The following is a 27,325-nucleotide window of genomic DNA, read 5'->3' as shown; positions in this document are numbered from 1 at the left end:
AATCAATGTGAGCACTTTATGGATGTTCTGTATCTCTGTTTATTCATTAATCTCTTATTAATTCTCTACAATGAACGCTCAAGGATCTGCGCAGCGGGACTCTCCAGATTCCTTCGTGGTCCTGCTTCTCGGAGGCCACCGAGGTCGCTCTTTGCGTGCGCTCGGCGACAGGAGCCCGCCATTTCCAACTTCAGGGCCTAGCGCCTAGCGGCACCCTCAAGAAACTTAACCTGCAGGCAACGACGCCGAGCGAGCACCCAGCGGCGAACCGCGACACGACGGAGGGGAACGGCAAGGCCAAGGCCGCCCCTTCCCCGCCCCTTCCCCGGCGGACACACGTCCCGGAAGCGCTCCGGGACGGCGCTGCTGCCGCGCGGGCGCTTCCGGGTGCAGCCGCTTGTCCCTTCGGCCACGCCGCGTCCCGGCCGCAGCCCCGCAGCGCCGCAGCCCAGGCCGCCCCGAGCCCCTCCGCGCCCTCCTCACCTCTCTCCGCGCCGGGCGATGCCGTCGCGGGGCTCCCGGGGGCCGCTGCCGGCCTTGCTGCTGCTGTGGGCGCTGGCGGCCTGCGCGGCGCGGGCCTCCGAGATCACGTTCGAGCTGCCCGACAACGCCAAGCAGTGCTTCTACGAGGAGATCGCCCAGGGCACTAAATGCACCCTCGAGTTCCAGGTATCCCGGCGGGAGGAGCCGCCCGGGGCGTGGCGCCGCGCTCGGCCGCGGCCCCCAGCCTAGGCCGCTGGCGAGGGGCTCTCAGCTCCCTTCCTGTAGGGAGTTTTTGGGAGCAGCGCCCGGCAAGGGAGCAGCGGCTGGATCCAATGAGAGGTTTCCAGCTTGGCTAAGGAAAACTCTGTGGGAGCGGATGGGAGGCTTCCGTGTAGTGCAGGGCTTGGTGGGACACAGAGTTGGCTCTGAAAACTCTCAGTGTTTGAACCCTGGTCGCTGCCATGTTGTGCCCCACCCGAACACCGCAGAAAACACCTAAAGCACACCTGACCAACAAGGGGGCGCAGACGTAATTTTCCTGGGGTTTGTGAAGCATCGACAGGATGAGCACACTACATCTTAAGAGCTAACGTTTTGTATTTTAGAGCACAATTCAAATTTGTGTCACATACTAAACAGTGAAAGGGTGTTAGGAGAAGGATGCGGTACTGCCTCACTGTTTAGGTGCCTCTGGGAGTGTCAGCAGGGTTGGAACTTTTTAGTCTGTCACTTCAGTAAATGAAGTCACTGATAGTACAGCAGCAGCATGAGAGAAAAGTCATCCCCGATGACAAAAATAACAATTATCTTTGGGGGCTTTTGAAAGGATTTTGTAATTTTTATGGGCTGACTTTCCTTGCTAAAGTCCTGTGCTTTCTAGTTTCTCAGTTGCTGTCCCATCTCAAGTATACTTGGGAAATATTGCTACCAAATATCAGTTCTTGTTACTCTGTTCTGTGTGGTCTAGGTCCTGGATATCTTTTTCCCACTCAAATATTTCTTGTCCCTGAGTGTTTCTTCCATACAGTCTTTTCTGTGCAGTACTTTCCCCTGCAGTTTTGAAGTGGGTATCACTGGACAGATAGGCCTGCTGTTGCCACTTTTATTGGTGACCAAAACAGGAGGTTTTGCTAAAAGAAAAGTCTGGATTTCACCAGCCGCTGGCAGCGTGAAGTGCTGTGTGAATGTCCTTTGACAGTATGTCTCAAGGGCCAACAGCGGGCACAAACAAGTTCTGTGTCAAGGAATACTAGGGGAACTTTAAAACTCTGGTCAATCTTTACTACCTCTATGTAAACCGATATTTTCAGGGTGCCTACACAACTGAAAGCAAGTTATTTCCCTGTAATTGGTAAAAAGCACACCCTTATCAAATCATAGATCATTTCAAAACTGAAGAGCTTGTTATTGCTTGCCAATGGGATACTTTTAAAATTTGGCCTTTGTGGAGGAGCTGCTGCTCCAGTCTGTAGTTATTTCAGTTGTACCACTAATGTGTATTTTAATGATCTGGTACTTCAGTAAACTGATGAGCATTTGAACAATGCCATGTGGACTGAAGTGCAGATACACAGATACTAAAATATTTCAGTGATTTCTGCACACATATCAAATAAGTCTCTTCCTCCTTCAGTATGCCTTATCTTAAAAGTAAAATGTTTGCAGCAAGGATGAAGTGTAAAACTGTTATGGTAAGAGTCATCAGAATACCAAATTATGAATACCTAAACTCCCAATCAGTGTTTCTGGAGAATCCAGGTAGTAATACATGATAGACCAACACTAATGAAAGCCTCAAAAACCCCCTTGGGACAATCGTGAAGTTTTGAGTCAGTTGCAGGGATTTTGCAGATGTGCTGGGTTTTGGAAGAATTCCTGTGTCTAACTGCAGGACGGAGGCAGCAGGTGCACAGAGTATTGCTCTATTGACAGAAGCAGACAGGAAAACTGGACAGATTGAAAATCCTGTTCTACTGGTCAAACACCATTCCTGCAGCCTAATGCAGCTGATACAGTAAGGCAATTACACAGTTACTTGCTGCATGTTAGCAGTCTCAGCTGGATGGATTCCATGGAGGACTTGAGTGTACAGCAGATGTCAGGCTCATTACAGTCATGTCTTTGCTGTCCCATGGAGTTTCATCTACTGTAAGCCTTTGCTGTTGTACAGTTAGTAGTAACAAAGTAAATAAAATTGCTCTCCTAAGGGTTTGAAAATACGATTGACGTTGCATATGCTGAACTTAAAGCATTTTTAATTATTTTCTGTGTGTTGTTCATGAGAAAATAATTTTGCAGACTTGCTTTGGAAGATTGTCAAATGAATGCATTATATTTTAAAACACCTATCTAGGCAAAAAGCTTTACTTCTTAGAAGAAATACATAAATGTTCATTTTTTAAAATAAGAAAATTTCTTGGTTTTTGTTTCCAGGTGATCACTGGAGGTCATTATGATGTTGACTGTCGGTTGGAAGATCCAGATGGCAGTGTACTGTACAAAGAGATGAAGAAACAATATGATAGCTTCACATTTACTGCATCCAGAAATGGAACATACAAGTTCTGCTTCAGCAATGAGTTCTCTACTTTCACACACAAAACTGTGTACTTCGATTTCCAGGTTGGAGAAGATCCACCACTGTTTCCTAGTGAGAACAGAGTAACTGCACTTACGCAGGTAAAATGCTGTTGTGTTTGACAAAAGTTGTTAGGTGAAGGCAGTTTTTCATCAAGTTCTGCTGCTTTAATTATCTACATCGCTTTTGAAAATAAATGAATCTTTTAAAATACTCTAAATTGCAACAAATAGGCTTTCTTTGTAAAGATAAGATTTGTTGAACACAAAAAAAAACTGAGAAGGAATGACCAAATATTTAAGAGGAAATCAGGACAGAAACTTAAGGCCACTGTTGTTTGGGGTTTTGTTGTTTGGGGGGGTTTCTGGGGGTTTTTTTGATTGTCTGGTTGGTGGGATTTTTTGATGTTTCTAAGGGAACAACCTTTTAAAGACACAGTATTGTGTCTCTTGATATGTGTATTTCACAAACGAAAAATTTGTGGAATAGGGTGTAAAAAATTTTGAAGCTCTGGAAAAACTCTCAGAATTATTTATGTTTAAAACAGTAGTGTCTTTTTTTAGGAGGAGGATTCATGTAACTACTGTTTTTTAAATGGAGAAGGAAATTCTAGCAAAATAAATAAAGTCAGCTGTATTTATCTGGCTTCTCGATATTTGGGCTGTATAAGTCTAAAAAGTGTCAGAACATTATTGTTAATGTATTTTCAGGATTTTACAGTTTTGTAGCACCTCTACACAATCTAACTACCTTAAAACTTCCTTTGGAACATTTCATTTATTCCTGCAGTGTTTTATTTTGTGTTCAGATTCTTGATACTGTATCTCTTAATTTCTTTTCCTTGCTTCTTTGGTAAGGAAGTTCTTTTTACAGTTCAGGTCAGGCTTGTGGCATGACCAAATTTGGGCAGCCTTTCATGGGAACAGTTAAAGGTAAATCCCTAAAACCAGAGTGACCTTGTTTAAATCCCTTGTGCAGATCAGAATGTTTCTACAATTTACCAATAGCAAAACTTAGTTTGGAAAAACTCATCCTGAATTTTGTCGAGAAGATTATCTCTGACTTGTTCAAACATACCTTGAAAGTCATTGACTGAAAAATATGGTTAGACACAAATATAAGTGACTGAGAGCAGCCCTATAAGGGTGCTGAACATTTTCTTTCTAATCATTTCTGCTGTTTGATCTTCAGGAACTACTCGTTTTAAGCCATTAGAGAAATCTAAATTGTGAGTAGGAAATAAGTTTTTTGAAGATCTATTGACTAATCTGTTAGTGATCAAAACACTGAGAGGAGTACTTTTATTTACAGCATATAAATTGAAACTGCAAGAAGTTTTTATATAAAAAATTATCTAGGGTTTGGAAAACCAGTAATGCTTTTTTTAAAACAAAAAATTATGAAACTGATGAAGTTGGTATATGAGTATTGAGTGTTCAGGAGCACTGAAGGATAACAGTTGTCCCTTCTCACCACTTTTTGTGTACGTGACTAAGAGAATGGTCTCTTGACAACAAAACAGACATTGTACAACTTGAGTGAGAATTAATCAATGAAGAATGTCATATTTGTGAAACAGAAGCATTTAATATATGCTCTGTGTGTCTTAATATTATAAGCAACTCTTTGTTTTCCTGTGGAATTAACAGCTGGAGGATCACTGACATTTAAAAATATTTCTGAGGTTTATTTTGAATCCAAGTATGAATTTAGAATTTGTTCATTAATTCTCAGAGCTCATTGCTTTTTATTAGTTCTGTGGTTCTATCTGCTTCTGTATTTAACAGTGTCACATTTTTGCATGTAAAGTTTCATCAGCGTAAGTTACATATTACTGTATTTACAGTATTTCTATCTGACATTGGTCTGAGTTAATTCTTAGCTTGCAAAGTTACATGACTCCTCATTTTAAATTTCAAAGCGCAAAACCACTGAAAAGGTTCTTAATTCCATGTTGTGTATTTCTTTGTTTCTCCAGATGGAGTCTGCGTGCGTTTCAATTCATGAAGCTTTGAAGTCTGTCATCGATTATCAGACTCACTTCCGCCTGAGGGAAGCACAGGGCCGCAGCAGAGCAGAGGATTTAAACACAAGGGTGGCCTACTGGTCAATAGGGGAAGCAATCATTCTTCTTGTTGTTAGTATCGGGCAGGTATTTCTCCTTAAAAGCTTCTTCTCAGATAAAAGAACCACAACAACACGTGTTGGATCATAACCAGTAACAGCAATGTTTCAGATGTGTTACTCATTAAGATTAGCTGTTCTCCAATTAACTGTAGGTACAGAGGTCTGAATTCATGCAACATTCAAATGTGTATACTCCTCGTCTCTTAAAAAAACACAAAACAGACCCAAAAAGTTATGAAAGGGACATGTAATTTGAAATATTTTTAAAGATCCTTTGGAACTTAAGTGTTTCAATGCCTATATTAAAATATCTGGCAGCGTCTAGTCTCTCTTTATTTCTACTGATACTAATCCAAACCAAGTTTGATTTTTACCAGTACAATTAGTCATCTGCAGTGTAACACTTCAAAATAACCCAACAGTCTAGTGTCTGATATGAGAGATGATATATATGAAAATCTCATTTAATTTTAATTTTCTGGCTGAATATCTTGGATTATTAAAATGTGATTAACTGTAGAGCACTGTTTTAAAAAAATGCAATCATACCCTTTGCTTATTTGTAAAACTGTTAAAAGCTTGGCACTACATTGTGGTGCACATTCTTTATCAGTCTGGAAAGTCTTCATCCTCAGAATTTGCTGAATTTTATACTACAATATGATTGCTTAATCATATATTCTTCTATATTAAAATAAATACATTTTTTCTTTCGCAATGTTTGTTTTACTGAGGAAATTGTAAACTGAGACTACTCAGGAAACCACTTCTGCATACAAAAGAAAAATCTAAATTTCCAAGTTTATGTAAAAAACATGTAGTAGAATAGGGAGTCTTCTAACTTTGTCATTGAACCTGTGCAGTACTCACATATGCTGGTGCTGCTTTTTGGATTTAAGACCAGAAGTAGCTTGGTTTGTTAAGCAGCACAGCAGCAGCACTGGATGAGGTTGTATTATGTGTTAGGCACGTACAAAACTTTTTACTAAATTGTTTTCGTAGTAAGAGGGCAATTTGATATTGATACTACATTGCACAAGTGCTGTAAATATTCCTCTGTGACATGACAGCCTTGTGCATCTAATTGCCACTCTGTTTTGTTAGTGGTCAGGAAATGTTTTAAGTATTTCAGGTTATCTTTTTGTAGAGTTATTAGAGTTATATTGTTTTCACTGCTCATGTGTTCAATAGCTTATGTACTGTAAAATTCTGTTTTATTTGGTTATGGAAGGTAGTAAATGTATGTACATGCTCATAGCTTGAACTGAGCTGCTCATAGTAAGGCTAAACTCCTTCATTTGGCTCTGGAAAAAAAAGTAGGCTGACCAATTCTCAAATGCACACAAAATAAACTAAAGTGAAGAACTTCTAATGTATTACTAGCTAAATCAAAAGATCCTTCTTACACAAGTTCTTAGCAAGCAGAGAAAGAGTGCTACACCCATATTAATTGCCTATAGTAAAAAATTGAAATTACATGTTCAGGTGACACTTGAGCAGTCTGAAGAATTGATCTAAGATGACTTGATTTTAAAATCATGTCATGGTTCAAAAAAAAATACAAGTGCTCCTACTCTGTTGTGAACTGAATAACTGCTCTTTTGGAAACAGAAGGAGAACATTAGACATCTCAAAGATTATTTAAAAGGTCATGAAGCTATTAAAAATCTTTAAGTAAAGTTCAGGATGTAAAGTCCTCCACTGAATTTCTCCTTTGCTATCCTCTACTGAATTTTGAATACTGCAGTCCCATTTTGGGATGCAGGTTCCCCAGAAATAGTTAGACCCACTAGTATGAGAAAGCAAAAGTCCACTTTTGTCTTGCAATACAAATCTGTGCCTCCACACAGCATTCTTGATTGCACCTCTGTGCTTTCTTCTTGTGTTTCAGCAGCTTATGTCTAGTACTTTTTGTGCTGCACTGCACACTATAATGAAGCAAGTGGTACACTTCAGGTGCAAGTGTCAAATGAAAACATCCTTACTTTTCCTAGTGTTCATTATTTCTGGAGTTTGAATATTAATTCTGTAGCTTTAATCACAACAAAGGCATTTGTTTTAAGGCTTGAATTATGTTGGGTTTTTTCCCCACTGAATTGTTTTGTGTGCTGGCAAAATTGGTAAATAGTGCTATAAAACTGATGATGATCAGCTGTTGCATACATGCCTCTTTATTCCTTCATAATGTTTGAATGTGTGAAGTGAACTGTTCCATTCAATATTACTCCCATGGCAGAGGTTTAGTAGACTTGACTTTTCCATTAAAGTTAGGTGTCTGAACCAGTGCTCTGGCATCCTGCTGCATAATATGCAGCAACTGCTTAAAAACGCCTTTATTTTTGTGTTGTTAAAAACATGGCACAAACACATGTTTAAACATAACTGTATATAGTTTTTAACTGACTGAATAGGATATAATAAAACATACATACTAACATGCAGTGGGTGAAGAAGTGCATTGTGACCTTTGGTTAAAGCTGCACCTTTTTAATAAGTGAACAGTTTGGTTAATGGTGTGATGCACAAAACACCCTGTGTTATAGGGGATATAACTGTGTTTTTAATTGCTAAATGCTCTGGATTTCAGCTATGCATTCGATGTTTTATGTTTACAAGACTTCTTTTTGTGTCCTGAAATGTTGGTTCTTTAGTTTGAGGGCATGTAGGGAGAAAATTTAGTTTGAATAAGACAAAAAGCAGACCCTGTGAATATTGTATGGGAAAATAAAAAATTAATATATGAATATGGTCTGATTGTTTTGTTTGCATATGGGATTGGGGAACATTATTCTTCAAAAAAGCTTTGAATCATAATTTGAATAGTCAACTTGTGTTTTAACATATTACAGTAATCTACCTCTTGACTCTTGATCATTACTTTAGCCATGCTTAGCAAGGTAGTTACTGGCTCTTTGCTCAGTATGTCAGTAATGCCGGCAGTCATATTTATAAATCTCTTCATGTTGGAGTAGAATTCAACGTATTTAATTGCAGATGCCAGGAATTATTTGGGAACTATTGCATCTTTTCACATTAATTCTGTAGATACAAAGTTACAGGGGGAGCTGGAAAGATGCCTTCAATTAGTGTTGTCCAATTCCAAAATATGACCTTCAAAAAGTAGTAACTGAATGTGTGATTTGAGGTACTTTAAATTGTGTGGCTTAGGTTTAGAGAACAGATATGGTAGACATCATTGTTTTGTGTGGCTACTTTCCAGAATTACTCTTCTTGCTGACTCAGTTCCTATATATTCAGAAAATTTCAAGACTATTTATACAGCAGTTGGATTAAAAAAGCTTTTGTCTAGAAGTATGGGTAAGTTCTCTTTCAGTGATATGTTACTGTTATGGCTAAGTAGTTGTCTGGGGCTTTTTTAGGTGGATGGCACCCAGGATTTTAAAGTAACTTTGTTGTCTGAAGTGCTTTTCTGCTGAAAGCTGATAATCCTACCAAAAAAAAAAACCAAAAAAACCAACCCAAACAAACAAACAAAAAAACTTAGGCAGAGTGAAAAGATGAGTCAGTGGATCGAGTGACATGCATGATGATGATGATGATGAAGGCTTTTATCAAGGAGGGAGTAGAAATGTGCTCTGGACCACCAAAAATTTAAACAATTCCTGAACTGCCAGGCTGTAAGAGGGCACAAGTGCAGCAGCAATACCACAACCACCTCCTTCAGGGGTGAGATGACACCAAGAGTGTAACTGAGACCCTAAATGAGGTGGATGGAAAGCCTTTCACATTCTTCCCCTTAACTTGCAGAATAGAGTTCCAGAAAAACAAGGTTAATGCTATGAGCACACTGAGGGTGCCACTGATTTCAATCAAGTTAAGTGTTGAGATATGTGAAGGAAAGTGGTGACTCAGCATAACTCAGTAAAAACTCTTGATAGTAACAGCTCTCAAAAGGTTCATTATTTGTATTAAAAAGTTCCTGTTGCACTCCACAGGGCAGGATAATACGTAAACATAAGGTGGTTTTACTTTGCAACACTTCTAAGCAGATGGATTTGACTCACTCATAACTTCTGCCCCACCTACTGACAAGAACCAACATACACGTGGGAGTGGCCTGGTCAGTATCTGTTGCATGTAACACATTTTTAAGCAAGTCGACTGCCTTGTGTGTCCGTGTTTTATGTTACTTATTACAGGCTGTTTTGCTGGTCAATTAATAGCAAAGGGAGTGGCATGGGTTATGCTGTAGTTTTGTTGCAAGCCAACTGTTTCAGGATGGAAAGTCCTTAAATGAGTCATCTGAATGTGGTTTTACCATAGTGCAGAAACTAATCCTGAAGGATCACCCGGTTCCTTAACTTCACTGCTGATCATTGTGTGTTTGGTTATCAGTATAGGCCATTGAACAGAACTTCCTCCTCTTCATGATCTAAATCTCATTGTGAGACACTGTGCAGCTCAGAATACAGCAGCATGCCATCCATTCAACAGCTTGCATTGTTCAGGTGCACAATCCATAGCTGAATGTATTTCCACAAGAAGGATGCAGTGGCCCCCTGCAGCCGTGTGACATTGCATGTCTGTTACCAGCTGCTGTATTTCAGAGGGCTCCGCTTGATGAAATATTCCTAGCTTTAGCAAGAACTTTTTTGTTAGGGAAGATTTCTATGCATATCTTGGATGTTCTTTCCTAAATTACTGTACAGAGATTTTCCTGGCACCAAGGACAGCAGATTTATTCAGACTATACTGTAAATTAATATTCTTTATAAAGCACCAAAAAAGAAAGTATATTGATATATTTGATATGCAGGATATGAAAAACGAGAAAGAAGCATTTTCTTTCAGGAAAAAATCAAACATGAGGAAAGAGGGGTGGGAAGGCTAACACTGATATAAGACAAGAGGTTTTTTGGCACAGTAATGTCTTTTGCTCTGGTGTTTGGAGAACACAATACCACTAGGTGTCAAGAAAGTAACTCAACAGGGACGGGAAGAGGGGGTTATAAGAGGCAGAAAAGGGGAAAGAAAGGGGAGGAGTAAGGGAGTAATAAAAGGATGGAAAAAAGGGAGAGAACAGATGGGACAAAGTGGAGAAAGGAGCCCGTCTGCTGGGTTTGTGAGGTTTAAGGAGTGCCTAGCTTGCTCCCTATGGACAAGAGGTGGTCTGTCTCCAGGGATGCTGGTAGCCTTTAGTGGCTGCTGCCCCCAGTATGGGTTTGCAGCGCAATCGGCAAATGGCAGCTGAAAATCACACCAGAGTCAACTCCTCCTAATGCATATTGGCACACACGTAATGAGGAATCCAATGAAAATTACTCTGGGGAAACTTAGAAGAAATATGTCAAAGGGTGGGAGAAAGTTGGAAGGACAGGTGGCTGCTACAGGGAAGGAATGTGAAGAATAGAGAATGGTAACAACCAGGAGGTGCTGTCACCTGTGAAAAACTCTGCCTCACCTAAAACCAGCTTTTAATGCACTAATACAAACCCACAGTGACTGCATTTCTGTGTCAGTGATTGTCCCGATCTACTGACTTAAGATAGTCAGCTGCCTGCCCATTCTGCACGTCCCTTTCACTCACAGACATGCCTAATACATTAAAGATCTCTTACTACCACTCCACACTTGCTCTTCTCTGGAACAAAAGCCACCAGAATCCAAAAATTCACAGAGCAGAAAATGAGTCCGTATTTCCTGACTAGCACAAATCCTTAAGTCAGGCCCCAGGGAGTTATACTTCATTAAGTGGAATTGTGCAGCAAATGGAATTTTCACCCTCTTGCCAGTCTCACCTTAGAAAGAAATTGCTTGAATTTCAAAATGCAATTAAGATCTTCAAAAAATATTGGAAAATAATACTTTTATGCAAAGTGTGTGGCATTGTCTAAATATTGCCATTTAATTCTAATTACAGATTGTTATGATTTACAATACATTGGAACACAGCACATGACAGGATGTTTAAAACATTTCTTTCTCCAGGTTACTGTACTTTCCTGCAAGAATACTCTTGTTCAACACCAAAAACTTTCTCATACTTTTACCCCAAAACCGCAAGAGTTGGAAGGTGAGCTGCTGGCAGCCAAGAGTCCTGCACGCAGTGCAGTCAACAGCAGAGGAAAACACCTGTGGGTGTCCTGGGAATCTGTATCACTCTGTTGGTTTGGGCTCAGGATATCTATTTCCTTTCCATAATATTTTCTAATGACCTTGAGTGGAAGCAGGACTGCTATAAACTAGGATTGCTTCTGAGCACTTGACTGAAAGCAGTGATTTTACTGAAGCACTTTCTTTGAAGTACACTGAATGCATAGCAAAAAAGAAATAGGATGAATGACGCATGTCTGCAAGTGTCAATCAATATACTTCATGAATGCCAAGACACAAACAGAGCTGCCTACCTTCAGCTCTTCTTTGTAGGACTGAACTTTCTCACTACAAATCCTGACACCAGTGCATGGTAAAAGAATCCAATTAAGTACAAAAACTAAATAGAAATATTGAACTTCTGGCAGTCATACAGGTAAAACTCCATACAGGGAAGGATGGCTGATTTAGAGCAGGGAGTGCTAAAAGGTGCATTGATAATTCATCTTGTGTACTAATGCGTAAACAAGTGTCTGTGGGTGACAGGAACCAGGTTCTGCATTGGAAGGTATTCAAAAATTACAGTCTTGGGGTGTCTTGCTGTAATGTGAGAATTTCAGCATCTGAAATCATTGCAGAAACTATATTTCTGCCTGTCATTTTCATCTACTGGCAGACCAAACACAGCACTGTAGTAAGGAGATCCCTGCTTGGTGAATACAGACTGTCACTTGACACTCTCACTGCCTTTGGATCTTTGGACAGAGATGGACTTTTACCATATTCAAATAGTGATAATGATAAACCCCTTCATCTTTGTCATACCTGTGGTGCATACTGATACAGCCTGAATTCCCAATAAGCATAGACTGAAAGTAGTTCTGAAGTCATAACAAAAGTCCCAGGAGAGCGTGGCTAGCCTGGCACTTAAGCCGACTGGATGTGTCTTCTCCTCAAGGTCCTACTCCTTCCTCAGGACATCTGTTCATTTTTTGATACACAGAACCATACACTTCCACTGACTCCAACTCCTTGGAATATGGCAAAATAAGTACAGGAACCATTTGGATCACTAAATCATAGCTCCTTTAAGTGCATCAGCCATGAAATGATCATTTATGAAGGAAGAACATCCTGCATAATCCTCATAATCCTCAAAGAGCATCCTCCAGCCACTACAGCCTTCAGCACCCACTGCCAAGCAAATGGCCTGTCATTAAAATACAAGTTCACAAGTCTCAATGAAAATTCCGCAGACAGCAGTCTCCTGGAAAACCATTAGCAGATCTGAAACAAAGATCAGTGATGGAAAATAAAGTTGAAAGAAGGAAATTCTGAAAGACCCAGAGCTATCATATCCCCAGATACTTTCTCACTTAGATCACTGTTAGATGCTGTGCTGGAAATAGCAAACCCAACACAGCTCTGCACACAGATTCACAGCTCCATGCTTTCTAACTTTTTGTGGCTATCCTTCAGAGCCCTTCACAATCTTTGAATCAACCAGATGTGGACACCCAGACGGTGGTACAAGATGGGCAGAAAAACAGGTGCATTTGAAAGGGTATTTTCTCTCCACATGATAAACACTAGCTCCTTTTACATGGACTTGGAGCAAGAAAGGTTCTTTTTTCCCATTCTGCAGACTAGGGAGTGGAGGAAGAGGGCAAATCCTTCTGTCTGAAGTTCCCCATTGAGCTTGTGGAAATAACTCCAAGGCAATACTTGACTCAGGCTATGGAGCAAGGCTGTCTGAACTCTATCTCAACTTTCAGATTCCAGGATGGCATAGCAACTCTCCTACCCACCTTGTGAAACCTAATAACCCTCAGTCTTTTTCTTGTTAATGCTTTCAGCCCACCCAGGCCTGCATGGCTGGTATCATGGATTAAATCACTGGGAAGTGGGAGTGAAGGAGGCCAGGGAAGGGGGGGGGGGGGGGTGCAGCAGTTTGCTTCCCAGCACTTTTTCAGTGCCTGTGGGAATGTGGGGTATCTTCAAGGCCATGGTGATTGATGATGGTTCAAAATGGTTGCACAGTGTGTAGCTCTAGCCTTGAGCTGTCATTGTAGAGGTTGAAACACCCTCTAAAGGACAGAAGACAGCACTGAACAACTTGTCTGAGGGCAGTGCTGCACCCCAGGGATGCCTTAAGGCACAGCACATGGCTGCTCATTAATTCCAGCTCCTCAAAAAATCCATTGATTTGGAAAGGTTTATTTTCAGTATGTTGACCTTCCCATTTGGCTAATTTGGCTGGTTGGCTGTCAGTATTTTCCTTCATATCTTCATTTCCAAAAACTTCTTTCAGGTGTGAAAGAAACACCCATTCTTTGGTCTCTAACATTAGTACTGCAGGACAGCAAGTGGATGCAAAGAGTGATCTGGTAATTTTTCTGCCAGCACTGAGAAACTTGCAAGGAGAAAAACTGTTGCTAGATAGCTTATGCAACAAGGTCTTTGAAATAACACAGTGTGACAGCAAACTCCTGAAGCTGAGTAGCTGGGTACTCTGAGCACATCTTTACACCTTCTAAACCAATAAATAATATACTAGACCAATAAGTAATAGTACTTCCTGTGCTCTACCAGGCATTCTGAGTAAACACAGGATTCCACAGCTTTTATGTAGCTCTGATAGTGAGTTCCACATTTGTTCCCTTGCCCTTTCGCCTCAGGAAAGTGTATACATTGAAATTAGCTTGGGTGTTTCAAAACTTCAGTGCCCTTGCTGTAGTTTGCCTGCCCTTTGGCTGGGCTGCAAGACTTCTGCCATGAGATTATTGCACTGCATTTGGGACCCAAATGAAAGACAATGTGTTTCCATGTCAGTATCCTAAAGATAAAGCCTTTCATGTCATTCTAGAAAGCAGAGAAGGACAGCAAACAGGTCCGTTTCCCAGTTTTGTGTAGAGTGGCTGCGCAGAAGGATAACACAGGAAAGTATAGGCAATGTAGAGGCTGCAAGGCCAGATCTTTCCCAGACCCAGGCATAAGTAAAGGACAGTAACTGAGCAGCACTGGGAACCACAAACAGGGAAAATGCTGCGGCTGTTCGCACCAGGTACGGTGCAGAGCTGAAGGGATATGACAACAGAAGGTAAATTAGCTGAATTAGCAGAACTACAGAAGTTCAGTCAACACAAGCTTTCCCCAGATGGCACACTCAGGCATTCAAGAAGGCAGAGGGACCCCAAAGGCCAGCATTGCAGGAGTTGGGATTACTTCATGAGGGACAGTTTCCTACCCATGGCTATGCAAGAAGAATCTGCCACTTGTGCGGAGAGAATATTTGTTTTCTCACCTGGAGAGCTGTCGCCCCAATTTTGCCTGCTTTTCAGAGTTTGCATTTTGTTCTCACGCAGCTTCAAGAAAACAATGTATATTTTTAGAATTTATCTTTTTGTTTACATATTTCTCCTCTGGGAGGAGAAAGGGGACTGATGGTGGTCTTCACCAACGAGGTCAAAGAGGTGGCAACCTATGTAGCCAATCTTGTGCCTTCTGAAAGAATTGTATATAAGATGGAGTCAGAAAATTAAATATAGAACTTTCCTGCTGACCTTCTTGCTGCCTGCCTCATTCTTTCGTGTCCCAAAGTGTGACAGAGAGCTCTCCAAATGGCAGCAGCTGAGAGACATGCAGACACCTTCAGGAGAGTTGCAGGGCAGTAGCAGTCCTCTGAAACTTATGCTCTCCTCAGGCTGTCCGAGTTTCCTCAGCAAGAGAGCAAGGATTGCAGTGCACCTTGGAGGAGCAAAGAGCATAAAAAACAGCAAGGAGCAACTTGATGATGTCAGAAAGTTCTGTTACTAGACCTGGGTACCTATGCTTGGGAAATTAAATGACAGCTGCTGGGCACAAAGGCATCAGGCTTTGTGCAACTTCTAGATGAGACACTCCAGGGTCACAAATTCTTCAAAGAAAAATGGCCATCTCAAGAGCTGGGATATGGACGATCAGTGGGATTCAGTGTTACCTTGCTGTTTCATGGCAAGGAAGCAGTCATGGCCCTCCCTTCCCTCTGCAAACCTCTGGCCAGTGCCCTCCTACCTCCCCCAGTGCCAGCAGAATACTCCTCATGTCCACTGAGTGCTCTTCTGCTCCTGCACTCAGAATGTAGGGATGCTGTCTGGGCCTTCATGGCCCATTCCCACTAGCACCACTCCTGTGATGCCAGCCGGTGCCTGTGACCAGCAGGACAGGAGCAGGTAGAGAAGGGGTGAGTGCCGGTGACCCCAGTGTCCATAGTTCCAGTGAGCACCTCCTTCTCTGAGCAGTGATGGGGGCTTCCTGTGATGCTGGGTGGTAGCCAGTGACCCCATGTGCAACTCTTCCCAGTATTAACTGGCCCCAAGGCAGCACCCCCCATGCCCAGGAGGCCCAGAGGGCTGTCTCTGCCCCCAGTGGCCACTGGGCACAGATGAAGCCAGCTGGGAATGGTGACGGGATGAAGTTACTGAAAGGCTTTAAAAACCTTCCACACACCCACCTCTAGTGAGTAATTGGACAAATATGGGGAATACAAATCTGCACATAAAATAGTGGGGCCAGCAGCACCAGGCATGATTGTCCCCTTGTGCTCAGCACTGGTGAGGTCACACTTTGAGTCCTGTGTCCAGCTGTGGGCCTCTTACCAAAAATCAATAAAAATAAAAACTCCTAAACACTAATGTAGCATTTAGAAGCCAGCATTCTTTATTCAGCAGGATGCATGAGGGGATATCTCCTCCCAAATCTCATTCATGCTGAGTTTAGAGAAAGCTCTAGTTTATATACTGTATTTTACATACATATTGATAGCTTTTCTGAAAAGAAACATAGATATGAGAATCATTTCTCTGAAGGCATTAACAGATGTTCCCTCTCCTCTCTCCATATGTTCTTCAGTCCTGGGGTCTCTTTAGTGATCCCTGATGGTCAGGAACCCCAAAGTCACAGCTGATGACCTAGTGAACTGGTAGAAGTTGGTTCAACTGGGCTGGTTGCTTTCCAATTTGTCTTGCTACAAAATAAGCATTGTGCAGTTCCATAGGTCAGTGTTTTTTCAAAAATAAGCATTGTATTAACCCACTAGGTGCAAACAATTAGTCATCTGGTATGATAGATATTGTAGGATTAATTCATGTTTTCTTTTTATGATACTTTATAAACCTATATAGAGCTAGTTTGTGTGTTACTGTATAATGTTTTAAGCCTAAGGAATGCAGGGTTCCGGGAAGACATTCCTCGGCCGAATAGCAGAGAATCACCCATCACCGAAAGAAAGGAAGGCACCACCCATGGGTGATGGAGTTGAGCACCGCCATCATCGGCCATCGGCCAAGTGCTCAGCACCCCATATCCATCATCCCAATCTCATCAAGGACATACATCTCAATACCTGGTTCCAGTAAACCCAGACAAGTTTATGTTTTCCCGGAAAAACTATTCACCGAATTCACATCCAAAAAGGAAACCATAAGAATATGAATCGAGGACCATATTACACAAAGAACCGATGAAGTAATCGGTTGCACAAGCCCAAAAACTGTATAAAAATGGGGCCCTGCACACTCCGAATTTGTGAACCAAAGGGGGATTCTGTGCCATAGGGGCAGGATCTTTGGTTCACCCAGCACCGATTCCCGGGACCGAAACTGAGCTTTGGTTGTGGTTTTATCAGGGTTTTTCTATTTCTAAAATTCTTGATTTTTGGTTTGTATCAATAAATTTTGTTATTAATATTTTTAATTCACGGATTCGACTTATCATTTATAACATCTGGCAACAGGCCCCTCTCTGCAAGAAAGATATTGAGGTACTGGAGTGAGTCCAGAGATGGGCAACAGAGCTGATGAAAGGTCTGGAGCTCAAGTCCTCTGAGGAGCTGCTGAGGGAGCTGGGGTTGTTTAGTGTCAAGAAAAGGAAACTCGGGGGACTTGCCACTCTCTACAACTGCCCAAATGCAGGTTGTAGACAGGCAGGGGTTGGTCTCTTTCTCCCAGGTCACCGGACGAGAGGACGGCCTCAAGCTGTGCCAGGGAGGTTTAGGTTGGACATTAGAAGGAATTTCTTCATAGAAAATGTAATAGATGTACTGTATAAAATTCACATATTAAAACTGTATGTGGAAAATTATACATTGGAATTAAAAAACCTGGATTCTTGAGACACTCCGAGGGCGTCTCCAAGAATTCCAAAGTCTTTTTTTAGTTTGGAGGTGCCACCACACATTTGCAACATAACAGAGGAGATAACCTGAAAATGGCTCATTAACCAGGGACGGGCCACATCTTCGCAGCCACTCAAGGATCTGATATTGATCTGATGGAAAATCTAGCAGATGATTTCATCAAGTGCCCCAACAGAAAATTCAGTGACTCTTTTTGGACTTCTTTACAATTCTTCAGGAAATCCTTTCAAAAACATCCCTCGAGGAATGAAAGACATTGCAGCAGTCGTGCTTTTTTGCCTCAGGGCAGAAAAACCGTATAAAATTCCTACCCTGAGACTCTGAATTCGTGGGCAAGATTGGAAGGCACCCTTGCTGCAGTCCCACTGCCCACCCAACATTCGATTGATGTTGTCCTGATTTATCGTGGCATTTCGAAATTGATTTTTGAAATTGCCAAATAAATCTTTGGATTTTGAATTGGCTCTTAATCATTTATAACAGAAAAGGTGCCCAAGGAGGTGGTAAAGTCAGTGTCCCCGGAGTTGTTTAAGGAAAGACTGGATGTGGCACTCAGTGCTATGTTTTGGCTGACATGGTGAGATTCGTTCACAGGTTGTCCTCGGTGATCTCAGAGATCTTTTCCAACCTGACTGCTTCCGTAATGCTGTAAAAGCCGAGCCGTTACAGCGCACACTACACATCCGCGGTCCTGGCGCGGGGGCACATCGGTACCGGCATCACCCCCGCCGACGCCACGCCGACAGCACGACAGGGAAGGGGGGAAAGGGGCGGGCCTCCTTCCAATCTCGTCTCTACGCGAGCAGCGTTACGCCCGGGCCACGCCGGCACCGCGACAGGAGAGCGGGAGGCGCTGCGGGGCGGGGCGGCTGCAGGCCCGGCCCTGCTCGGGTTGCCGCCGCGGCGGCGGCCATTGGCCAAGTCCGGTTCCGACATGGCTGCCAGCGCGGTGTCCAACCCGTCCCAGCTCCTGCCGCTCGGTAACGATGGGGGGCTCCCGGGGCCCCCACTCGGCTACCGGCCCAGGGTCTCTCTCTGGGGGGCAGCGGCGGCTGCGCGCCCCTCTGGAGGCTGGGCTGCGCCGGTGCCTGGCGGGAAGCGGGAAGGCGGGAGCGCCTGGCGACGGGGCCGCGCGCGGCCCAGGATGATATCGGGGTCTGGCCTGGGAAAAGGGGGTGGGAGTAGGGGATAGGTGTGGGGGGGGTTGGGAGTGTCTGAGGGTGGGAGTGGGGATGGGTGTAAGGATGTCTGGGGTGGCTGGTTTGTGTGGGAGAATGGAGGGAGAGGGTGTAAGAGTGTGTGGAATGTGTCTTTGTGTAAATAAACACAAAAAATCTGTAAGGCACGAAAGACTTGTTTTGTAGAACGTATGCTTTTCTCTGTATCTACAGAACTTGTGGACAAGTGCATCGGTTCACGCATTCACATCGTGATGAAGAGCGACAAAGAAATTGTTGGGACGCTTCTAGGATTTGATGACTTTGTCAGTATCCTTTGGTGGAAGTTTAAGGCAGTCTGTTTTATGCTCTGGCCTGAGTAATTTATAGCTCTTGAGAGTTTTGAGTTCACTGCGTAGAACCTTTTTATATGTATTATTCTGATATTTTCAGCTTCCAGGTAAAATCACATTTTGGTATAAAATGAAAATAACATTAAATATTCTCGTTTTAAAATCTTGCCCTTATTTTCCTTGAAACTGGATTTTCAGATATGGTGCTGGAAGATGTTACGGAATTGTAAGTATGTTTTCTGCTTCTTGTTGCTATTTAATGTTTGGTTCACTGAGGGAAAATACTGTGCAAGATCTGCTAGCAAAATATTTTTACATTTTTGGAATACTTGCCAGCTGACTAGTTTAACCTTGGAGTTAAAACTACAGAAGGTGATCTGTTCAGGACAGCTATGCCATAGAGTAGCTACTGAAAGATTTATACTGGTGTGGGGATCCTCTGTTGTCTGAATTTTGCATGGGTTGTGTGGCCAACTTTTCAGCAGTTCATTTGTTTTTACACTTCCGTAAGACCTAGGCAAACATTCAACAATGTAGCAAACTTAAACATTTTTAGTCATAACATGTTGATACCTCATATTCAAGAAATTGCCAGGCTTTAGAGGGTGAATCCACATCTCCATGCACTGAGTAGAAGAGACCTTTTTAGATGCCAGTTAGCTTTCTGTACCTAGGTGCTCCATTTATCAAGATCACACTGCAGTGTGGCTGATTTATTTGTTAGTTCCAACAATGGTCACCTTAATGCAGAGATTTCTGTAGGTTCTGTGGTCAAAACTGGAGCCATTGTCTGTGATTTTGTGTTCTTACTTATTGTTTCTAATGCTCCTTCAGTGAGATCACACCTGAGGGCAGAAGAATCACAAAGCTGGACCAGATTCTGCTCAATGGAAATAACATAACTATGGTGAGTCATCAAAGGCTGCATTGTGTTGACTTTCTATGCATGTAAATCAGTCGGTGATTGTATTCAACTCCTTTAGGCTGAGCTTTCCTGACAGTTCTGCTACATCAGGAAGTTTAAAGTAGCATGTCTGCATAATTGGCCACAAAGCCTGGACTTTCAACACAAGGGCATTCCTGATTTTGTGGGAAGAGGAAGGCTCAAGTGGGAAGATGCGGGTCTAAGTTGGCTCTGTGTGAATGAGGAATTGTCTCCATTGTGTTGTTCTACCTGTCTTGCATCTCTGCATTGTGTGTTTGAGCAGGTGCCATCCTGTGTTAATTTCTAAGCCTTTTTCTGCTTTGGTTATTGTTTGACATGTTGGAAGGACAGCATACTGACTCCTTGCATGGGGTGAAATTCCTACCATTGAGTTTGACTGGTGGTGTGTTGCCCTTGAAGAAGAACCGAATTTTCAGCAAGACACAGATACATTGTTGCATTAGATCTCATATCTCTTTTGGGGATGTATCTTCCCATATCAGGAAATCCATGCTTTAGACTTTTTCTTATTTTGATCCCAAAACCAGTGAAGCTCTTTCTTCAGAAGTGCTCAGCTGATTATGAAGGAGAAATCAGTAAAAGGAGTGATTCAATCCTTTTTTTTTCTTCTCTCGCATTTTTTCTTTTGTCTTTCTTTTTCTGTTCTTCAGTTTGTTGCTTCTTTCTCAAGGAGATGCTATGCTGATTGACTCCCTGCTGCCTTTTTGGTTTGTGCATCTCTGGCAGTAACTGTCTTCCTCTGTTGGGAGAGTCTAAAAGCCACTTTTGTAGTCTGGCATGAAGTCTCCATGTCCTAACATGTTTGTTGTAAAGCAAGAGCTGTCATGTATGGGTTTGTAAAGCTCAATTCTATGGCACTAATGCAAAAATGTTTTACTCTTTTATAGCTGGTTCCTGGAGGAGAAGGACCTGAAGTATGAAGGCATGATACTCATATGTACTTTATGTATATATGCAAAATCTAAATAGGGATTTTGGGGTAGAAGTGTGTTTGGATGTGGACTGTTTGTTTGCTTTGCTTATACTCTTGACATTTTACAAAAGACAACCATTTAGGAATGGTGCTGGTGGTGATGTTGACTTTGTAAGTTGAAATCATTACTTTGTTGTAAAGACACATGAACCTCTTCTGAATAAAAGGCGCTTTTTTTTTGTTGGTTACTGTGTTCTGTTACGTAAGTGCACAAATTGGATAATTTATAACTACTTGATGGAATAGAAAAATGACAGTTGTGCTTCAGTTGCCATCAGTTTTCATTTTTTCTACATCTGTTGCATTCGTTTCTGGCCCAAGTCCATATTAATAAATAGGTCATGAGCCAGGATGTTGCTGTCCTTTGGCATACAGGCAGATACTGAGCTGGATGGTTTTTTTCAAAGGCTGTGTCACTGGAAACCATGGGGCAGAATTCTGTAGAGTTCTGAAAGCCCTTCAGACAGGGTGCCTCTGTTTGATGCTCAGCAGCCTTTGGTTTTGTTGGCCTTGAGGTTTAACTCTTATGGACCATTTTGCTTGGCAGATACGCTTCCTTACAGCAGAGGCCCTGTAATGGCATTTGGCAAGCGAGAACAGACACACCAGACCTATTTCATGTTCTAAAAATCCCCAAGGCTGGTGTAATAACTTCTTACTGATGTCAGTAGTGACTCTGCTTTCATCACTTGATTGTGCTTTGTGTACTCAAATTAGGAGCTGCCTGTGGCTGCTTGCATAGTTTGGAACACTCATTTTAGAGTAGGAGAAACAGGAATTTCTGTCTCCATCTGTTCTCCTGTGGCAGATATTGCAAGCTACTATTTGAGGCTAATTTCTGTGAGGAGTTGCTGTTTTGTTATGAGGCCTTGCTCCCAGAGCAATTTATGCTCTGGGAGCTTAGTACACCTCTCAACTGGCTTCTGTGTATAAATGCCTTTGGAGAGGAATCACAGGTGCCTGGTGTAACTGTAGACAAGGAGGGTGCAGCATGGGCTCGTGCACAGGATGTGCTTTGCCTTCCCGTTAACAGAAGAAAGAAGAGCTGAAGAAGGCAGCTCAAAGTGCAAGATTCTGCAAGCAAGCTGATGCACTGGATCTTTCTGCCTTGCCTAATCTGACAGAAAAGCTGCCTTCTGCTAGCTGGGTGTGAGCTCACAAAGCAATGAGAACTTCTTGCTGAAGCCTGTTAAAAGCGAGAGGGAAGCCCTCCTCTCTCCCAGGGTGTGTGCAGCTTCAGGCTCATGTGTTCTGAATAAATGATCTGTGATTGCAGTGTTTAGATTGTGTCCTGGCAATCTATACCATTTACTCCCTGAACATGTTTGGTTTTCTTCCTTTCTGTCTCCATTTCTTCCTCCAACTTTGTTCAATGCATGCATTAAAAAAAGAAACATTTTTTTAAACTTAGATTTGATTGAAGCATCATCTGTGGTTGTTTGCCCCAAACACTTTCTTTCCTAGAAGTAAGTTGAGTCCTTTCACAAGAAAGGAGGACACTTCAAAGATTTCTAGTCAGGGCAGCATTACTGTGTTGGGATATTGTTGAATAAAATTTTGGTATTCCTCCAGTGTATGCACTTGATTTCTACTTCACTAAGTGTTTTGAAAACAGTCACGCTTCTCAGAGAAGAGTAGATCTTGATTCAAAAGCAGCTTTTCCTCTGACAGCACTAACATCTTTTTCTCTTGGGAGTTTGTTGCCTTGAAAAAACCCAAACAACTTGATACCACCTCAGTTCTTGCTTGATTGTCTGTGTTTTGTTCCACTTAATCCAGAAGGAGTGCTAGGACTTATGTTTTAGGAAGATGTTTTAATTCCTGACTCACAGGTCTGCAGAGGTCCGTCTAAAGAGAGTTTGTGCATGCAAACACTGTTGGTCCTTTCTAAGATTAAACATTTTTTCACTGTCAGCTAAGAATACAAAGTATTCCAGGTGGGTGTGGTTTGCTTTGCTATCATTATTCCTGTAGCCTGTTGGTTTGGAAGTGCAGCTAAGAAGCTTGCCCAGTAAGTAAGTCGTGGTGGTTTTTGTTCTTTGTCTCCTAGAAATCCAAGTGCTTAATTATACTGCACTGTTGTTGTGGACACTGGTTTTCTCCAGAATACTATGCAGGGTGCCACCACATGTAGGTCATTTAAAATAACCTTAGGCTTAAAAAAGATAGAAAACTGAATGAGGCTTTAAGTTTAGAGCAAGATAGTTGCCAGGTTAAAATAACTTTGTGGTTATGACATGCACAGTGGTGATTCTATTCAGATTTATGTTTGTTTTGCTTTCTGTTTCGGATGGTACTGGTTGCAGTGATCTTTAGTTCTACTACCTGGCTATCTGTCTTAGTATAGAGAAAGTTCTCTTCTGCCAACTGTTTCAGTATGGTTGCTCATTTTGGTTTGGGTGTAAATATCCCCTGAATAGCCTCACTGAAATTATTAAAATGATCTCCCAGGTCACTGGTAATTCTTAACACAGTCAGTGCTTCCAAAGGATATCACTGTAATTTAGCAGTCTCATCAGTGTGTTGTTTTGCAGGTGTAACAATAGTTTCATCAATTGAACTACAGCCAGACACAATGTAAGCAGAGAACACTAGAAGATTTATTCCAGTTTCAATTCCAATGAATCTGGCCTTGAGGCAGTTAATACAAGGAGTCAGCAAATATCTTCAGAAGCTTGCTTTAACATTTTTGAACTACTGTAATGAACAGGAATCAAAATTCAGCTTTATTTTGACTGGTGCAGCATTAATGCTGGGCTACACTTTTGCTTTCTGCTGAAAGAGAGAATGGATTTGAATTAATCATCTGCAGCTTGATGTCATTTTCACGAAGACACTATGGTTAATTAGACTGTCAGAAGCAAAATGAGGGATTCAAAAATGATGCCATTTTATTTCAGAGGTCCTTGCTTACATTTGTATAATGCATAACTCTCCATTTTCTGCAAAACCTAATATATATTTCATGGCTTTTTTCTATAAGCTTTTATAAGCTCCCATTCTCTTGAAGCCTTCTTCTAGAAGCTCAAAATAAGCATTACAAATTAAGTATTTGTTGCTTTAACAGGAAAACGGTTACAAGAAAAGACAAAAATATACCTGTTTAATCCATTATGAAGAAATACTTCAAACAGATTGAATACAATCTTCATACATCAATACTTAATACAACTGGTTAGCTGTTTTCTTTCTTTTTTCTGTGATGTATTTAATCAAAATTTAAAAATACATGTTTAATAGAAAAAATGGCAAAGTACTGTAGTTTTATTCCAATTAATGGGTTCTCAAAACCCAGAGTAATCTTTTTAAATCTAATTCAAACCTGTAATTCGTCAGTCTTTGGTTGGGTGGGTGGTTGCTTTTGCGTGCTTCTTTTAATGGATCCTCATATTTTGTTTTCAGTACTGATTAAAAAGTAATGGCTCAGCAGCCATTAAGTGCAAAGTGATTTGTCAAGTCCTGCTGTCACCTGCATTCCCCTGGCATTCCATTTGGTGAAGAGCTTGACGTGGCAGCAGCCCCTGCACAGGAAGAGGAAAACACAGGTCATAAGGATCTTTAAACAAGCAGTTAAATATTTTTCCATTCAGTAAGCACTGGTATATTGTCATGATTTAGGAATGTTACTCCCCAGTTCAGTGCCTCTACCGAGGCTCCCTCAAACTGTGGACAGTTTCTGATAGTCCAGTGTACTGTTCAAATTTTCCAGAGGCTGATGCATGGTAAGGAACATGATGCCTACTCAATACTGTGCTCTCTCTCAGAGGTCTGTGAGACTATTTTTGAAATTAATCCCATTGTCTGACTCAGCTATTTCTGGGGTTCCATGTCACCACAGGGCTTGCTTTTCAAGGCCCAAGATGGTGTTTCGGCACAGGGTACGTATCCAGCCATCCAGTGGTTGATTTGACCACTGTCAGCACTTAGCGGTTGCCTTGGTGGGTTTGTGGGAGTGCAGTCTAACTAGCCAGGCCTTCCCATATTTATATTTTGACCATTGTTCCCCATACTTTAGAGGCTTTACTTCCCTGCTTGAGTGCAGTGCATGTTTCACAGTTAAGGATAATCTGGGAAATAGTGTCCATGGTTAAGTCCACCCCTCAGTCATGAACCCATCCGTATTGTTGCTCCTCTTCCCTGATGACCTGAAGCATCATGGGCCCAATGAGCCAGAAGTAATTCACCCTTTTTTTGCCAATCCAGTTCCCCTGAGACACTTTAATCTTGGCAGTCCAATCCGCCTGTCTGTTGTTGTGATGTTGTTCAGTAGCCCAGCTCACAGGTGTGTGTGCATCTACATGATATGCTTTTACAGCCAGCTTCTCTACATAGGCAGTCATTGTCATACTTCAGCAACCCAGATGGGTTTACCTCAGTACTGCTAATTTATCTTTTTCCATTGATCCAGCTTCCCTTACAGAGCTTTGCTACTGTTCAGTGGTCAGTGCAGAGGCAGGGCACTGCCCATTTCTCTCATACAGTGATATCTAAACCCATTTGGATGGCTTTCAGCTCTGCAAATTGACTTGATCCACTTTGTCCTGCAGTAGCTTCTGCAACTTGTCATGTAGTCCTCCACACAGCAGCCTCCCAGTTTTTATTTATCCACTTGATATAGCAGGCACTGTCAATGACGAGGGCATGTTGCTTTCCTTTTTCTGGTAGCTGATTATATGGTAGGGCCTCCTCAGTATATGTCACCTTTTTGGCCTCCTCAGTACATGTCACCTTTTTGTCCTCCTCCTCTGATTATAGTCCAAAATGTTTGGCTTCCTTGATTTCTAAGATCCACGGGTGATTGGTATTCCTTATTTGAGCTGCTGTGTGGTCAGCACAACTCACTCACTCCATGTAGCATCAGTGCCATGATGTGTGGGACTTTCTCTTTGGACATTCAGCCCAGCACTGGCAGTTGCGGTGCCAGGGGGAGCTGTGCTTTGGTATGAAAAGCAGCTCAAAACCCTTCATAAGATGCTGGAATCTCTTTTTCAGGTGGGGTGTTACAGGCCTTGTACAGAGATCTCTTGTATCTCTCAGTCTGGAACCCCACTGGTCATCCTGAAATCTTCCTGGGTACTTTTTGCCAGAGACCCAAGAAGGACCACTCTCCCCATCCACAGTGTAGAGCAAACTTCTCATAGGTGCTTCTGTCCTGACTGGCCCAAAGATTACTGCATGAAGAATCTCCTGTTTAGTTCAAGCAAAAGCCTGTTGTTGTTCAGGTCCCCACTTGAAATTATGCTTCTTCCATGTCACATGATATAGAGAGGGTTTACAATCTGACTGTAATCTGTAACATGAATCCTCCAGAAACCTGCAGTAGGTAGAAAAACCTGTGCTTGCTTCTTGCTGATTGGTGGGGAGTTGGTGGGGACACAGCTGCTTGTTTGTTGACCACATGCATTGAACTCTGATTACGACCCTCTTGCCATTTTACTTCTAAAAGCTGAATTTCCTGAGCAGATCCCTTGAGTTTGCTTTGCTTTATGGCAAAATGAGCGTTCATTTTGCCATAAAGGATCTGAGGATCTGGATTATCTTCTCCCCTTTCTCAAAAACTTTCTTTGCTGTGTTGCCCCATACAATATCATTGAAGTACTGCAAGTGCTCTGGAGCCTCACTCTTTTCTAGTGCAGTCTGGATCAGCTCATGGGAAATAGTGGGCACCCTGGGGCAGCTAGTTTCAGGTGTACTGGATGCTCCTGAAGGTGAAAACAAAACTGTTGCCTGCACTCTGCTGCTAAAGTAATGGAAAAAACTGCATTAGCAACATCAATGGTGCTACCACTTTCTGCCCTGGACTCCAGTTCATACTGAAGTTCCAGCATATCCAGCACAGCAGCAGTCAGAGGTGGTATGACTTCATTCAGATCACTTACAGTCTGCTGTCAGTCTCCACTCTCCATTAGGCTTACACATTGATCATATAGGGCTACAAAAGGGTCAGCGAATCTTGATGACCATTCCCTGACTCTCCAGCTCTCAAATAATCTTCTGGATGAGGGTTACAGAGGCCTGGTTGGTGTGATATTGCTGACACTGCACTGTTGTGGTAGCCATCAGTACATGTTTTTCTTCAACTCTCAGCAGTTCCACAGCAGAGGGGTGCTCTGAGAGACCAGGCAAGGTCATTCTTGAGAGAATAGCTTTCCCCCACACTTGAGATGAGCTGCCTCTAGAAGCTGAGAGTTTCTGTGCTCTTCCCAATCTTCTGGTCAATGCCCACATTCCAAGACAGAGATCCCAGCTGCTTGACTTCACCGCCATCCAGTTTTATATCATGGGCCAAGACCATGGGCTCTCCTGACTGTTAGTTGAAATCTATTTGTATATTTCACAGCTCACCTGGGGATCGGGATTGGGTGATTTTCTCTGGCCCTGCCTCTTCCTTCTGTTTTGAGGGCTCTGCTTCCTCTTCACCCCTCACAAAGTGAACTGATTACATTGTTGGATTTCTTTTTCTTTATAGGGGTGACTGC

At 42.2% G+C, this 27,325-nt stretch overlaps 2 protein-coding genes across 2 annotated transcripts; both read left to right on the top strand.

The window, feature by feature from the left end:
- The first annotated feature begins 388 nt into the window (after positions 1-388).
- TMED7 (transmembrane p24 trafficking protein 7) lies at positions 389-7,940 on the top strand. The gene is made up of 3 exons (XM_066181338.1): positions 389-669; positions 2,917-3,162; positions 5,040-7,940. The coding sequence occupies exons 1-3, from the start codon at positions 502-504 to the stop codon at positions 5,274-5,276; spliced, it is 651 nt and encodes a 216-aa protein (XP_066037435.1). The 5' UTR covers positions 389-501; the 3' UTR covers positions 5,277-7,940.
- Positions 7,941-18,289: 10,349 nt separating this feature from the next.
- On the top strand, positions 18,290-21,032 carry LSM5 (LSM5 homolog, U6 small nuclear RNA and mRNA degradation associated). The gene is made up of 5 exons (XM_066182381.1): positions 18,290-18,397; positions 18,809-18,904; positions 19,126-19,153; positions 19,762-19,834; positions 20,761-21,032. Exons 1-5 carry the CDS (start codon positions 18,352-18,354, stop codon positions 20,791-20,793), a joined length of 276 nt encoding a protein of 91 aa, XP_066038478.1. The 5' UTR covers positions 18,290-18,351; the 3' UTR covers positions 20,794-21,032.
- Positions 21,033-27,325: the final 6,293 nt, after the last annotated feature.

The sequence above is a fragment of the Chamaea fasciata genome, unplaced genomic scaffold (assembly GCF_029207755.1).
Source record: "Chamaea fasciata isolate MVZ Bird 193981 ecotype frontalis unplaced genomic scaffold, bChaFas1.0.hap1 SCAF_4, whole genome shotgun sequence".
NCBI classification, from domain to species: Eukaryota; Metazoa; Chordata; class Aves; order Passeriformes; family Sylviidae; genus Chamaea; species Chamaea fasciata.
This window is presented reverse-complemented; position numbering and strand designations above follow the sequence as displayed.